Source organism: Centroberyx gerrardi, chromosome 8 (genome assembly GCF_048128805.1).
Source record: "Centroberyx gerrardi isolate f3 chromosome 8, fCenGer3.hap1.cur.20231027, whole genome shotgun sequence".
NCBI classification, from domain to species: Eukaryota; Metazoa; Chordata; class Actinopteri; order Beryciformes; family Berycidae; genus Centroberyx; species Centroberyx gerrardi.
Window position 1 is genome coordinate 33,786,428 of NC_136004.1, and position 2,500 is coordinate 33,788,927.

General features: G+C 47.1%; 1 protein-coding gene across 1 annotated transcript in view; it reads right to left on the bottom strand.

Annotated features, from left to right (window-relative positions):
• ccdc180 (coiled-coil domain containing 180) overlaps positions 1 to 2,500 on the bottom strand; it is a 29,884-nt gene that overhangs the window by 18,797 nt on the left and 8,587 nt on the right. Inside the window, exons 8-9 of the mRNA XM_078285406.1 lie at positions 1,157 to 1,276; positions 645 to 724 (exon numbers count right to left, since the gene is read on the bottom strand). Coding sequence (XP_078141532.1) covers positions 645 to 724; positions 1,157 to 1,276 — 200 coding nt within the window. The remainder of the gene's footprint in view (positions 1 to 644; positions 725 to 1,156; positions 1,277 to 2,500) is intronic.

Sequence of the window (2,500 nt, forward strand, 5' to 3'; positions counted from 1 at the left end):
CCTCAGGGTGACGTGAGGTTTCTCCTCAGGGTGGCATGAGGTTTCTCCTCAGGTTTCTCCTCAGGGTGACACGAGGTTTCTCCTCAGGGTGACATGAGGTTTCTCCTCAGGGTGACATGAGGTTTCTCCTCAGGGTGACACGAGGTTTCTCCTCAGGGTGACATGAGGTTTCTCCTCAGGGTGACAGGGTGAGGAAGACCTCGACTGTCTAACAGAATGTGAATGTAAACTGTGTTACTGGAGGAAAGCGAGTTCATCCGCCTGTCACTTTACTCTGATGAAGCTCTGTGTTCACAGAAAACAACTAAGTCTGTTCAGTAGGACTGATACTTGTGTGTGTGTGTGTGTGTGTGTGTGTGTGTGTGTGTGTGTGTGTGTGTGTGGGTATGTGTGTGTGTGTGTGTGTGTGTGTGTGTTACCCTGCAGCGCTCCACCTCAGCCAGACAGTCCTGCCAGCTCTGTTCATAGCAGCAACGCAGCCGACGCATGGAGTCATCATGAAGACAGTCTGAACACACACACACACACACACACACACACACACACACACACACGCACGCACGCACACACACACACACACACACACTGTGAGGAGGTGTTGTTTAACAGGCAGCAGAGACAGAAACAGAGTTGATGATAGTTACCGATCTTGTGATTGACAGCTGTCAGCTGGTTGTACCAATCAGAGACCAGAGCTGTGGAGCAGGTGGGCGGGGCCAAGGAGCTGTAACACAGGGACAGGAAGTGACACAGCGAGTTATTGGAGGTCTGACCTGTCAATCATCTACCAGGAGAGGAAATGAAGACCAGAGAGATGAAGAGACACCAGTGGGTGTGGATCCACACAGTGAGGCTCCAGTTTAAAGTGAATCGTCTGTTATATGATGTGGAACGGTTCTCAGGTTCTAAAGCTGTAATGGTTTAATAGTTCTCAGGTTCTAAAGCATTAATATGATGTGGAACGGTTCTCAGGTTCTAAAGCTGTAATGGTTTAATAGTTCTCAGGTTCTAAAGCATTAATATGATGTGGAACGGTTCTCAGGTTCTAAAGCTGTAATGGTTTAATAGTTCTCAGGTTCTAAAGCATTAATATGATGTGGAACGGTTCTCAGGTTCTAAAGCTGTAATGGTTTAATAGTTCTTAGGTTCTCCTTACCAGAGGTTCTGGATGAGCTGGCAGCGTTGTTCTGTCAGTTCCTGCTGGGTTCTCCTCATCTGCAGAACCGTCTGCTGGACTGAAGCAGGATTCTGCACCGCCTCACTGCTGCTCAGCTCCCTGCAACACACATACTGCAACTACTACTACTGGTACTACTACTGGTACTACTACTGGTACTACTACTGGTACTACTACTGGTACTACTACTGGTACTACTACTGGTACTACTACTGGTACTACTACTGGTACTACTACTGGTACTACTACTGGTACTACTACTGGTACTACTACTGTCAGCAGGCTGGGCTGCAGCGCCTCACTGCCCACAGATCACACATCACACATCACAGATCACACATCACACATCACACATCACAGATCACAGATCACAGATCACAGATCACAGATCACACATCACACATCACAGATCACACATCACAGATCACACATCACACATCACACATCACACATCACAGATCACACATCACACATCACAGATCACACATCACACATCACACATCACACATCACAGATCACACATCACACATCACAGATCACACATCACACATCACACATCACAGATCACACATCACAGATCACACATCACACATCACACATCACACATCACAGATCACACATCACACATCACAGATCACACATCACAGATCACACATCACACATCACACATCACACATCACAGATCACACATCACACATCACAGATCACACATCACACATCACACATCACACATCACACATCACAGATCACACATCACAGATCACACATCACACATCACAGATCACACATCACACATCACACATCACACATCACAGATCACAGATCACAGATCACACATCACAGATCACACATCACACATCACACATCACAGATCACACATCACACATCACACATCACACATCACAGATCACACATCACACATCACAGATCACACATCACACATCACACATCACAGATCACACATCACACATCACACATCACACATCACAGATCACACATCACACATCACACATCACACATCACAGCAGGTTTCTGCTGCTGTCAGCAGAGTTTAGATGTCTGAACGTCCCACTGAATCTGTCTATCAGGGTGAAACGGTTCCCGAAAAACCAATCTGAACCGTTCCGTCCATGGTTTGGGTCGCGCACGCGTGCCGCGGTTCATTCGGTTCTGTTTCCCCCCGCTCCCCACGTGGGTCCGATCTCCCCGGAGAGTATCCGTCCAATCAGTTGTCAGAATTACCCGTCAATCTACGATGACATCACAGCTGGAGCGAGCGAAATTCCAGCAAATTGTGGAATTGTAAGTTTCTCTTTCAGACTC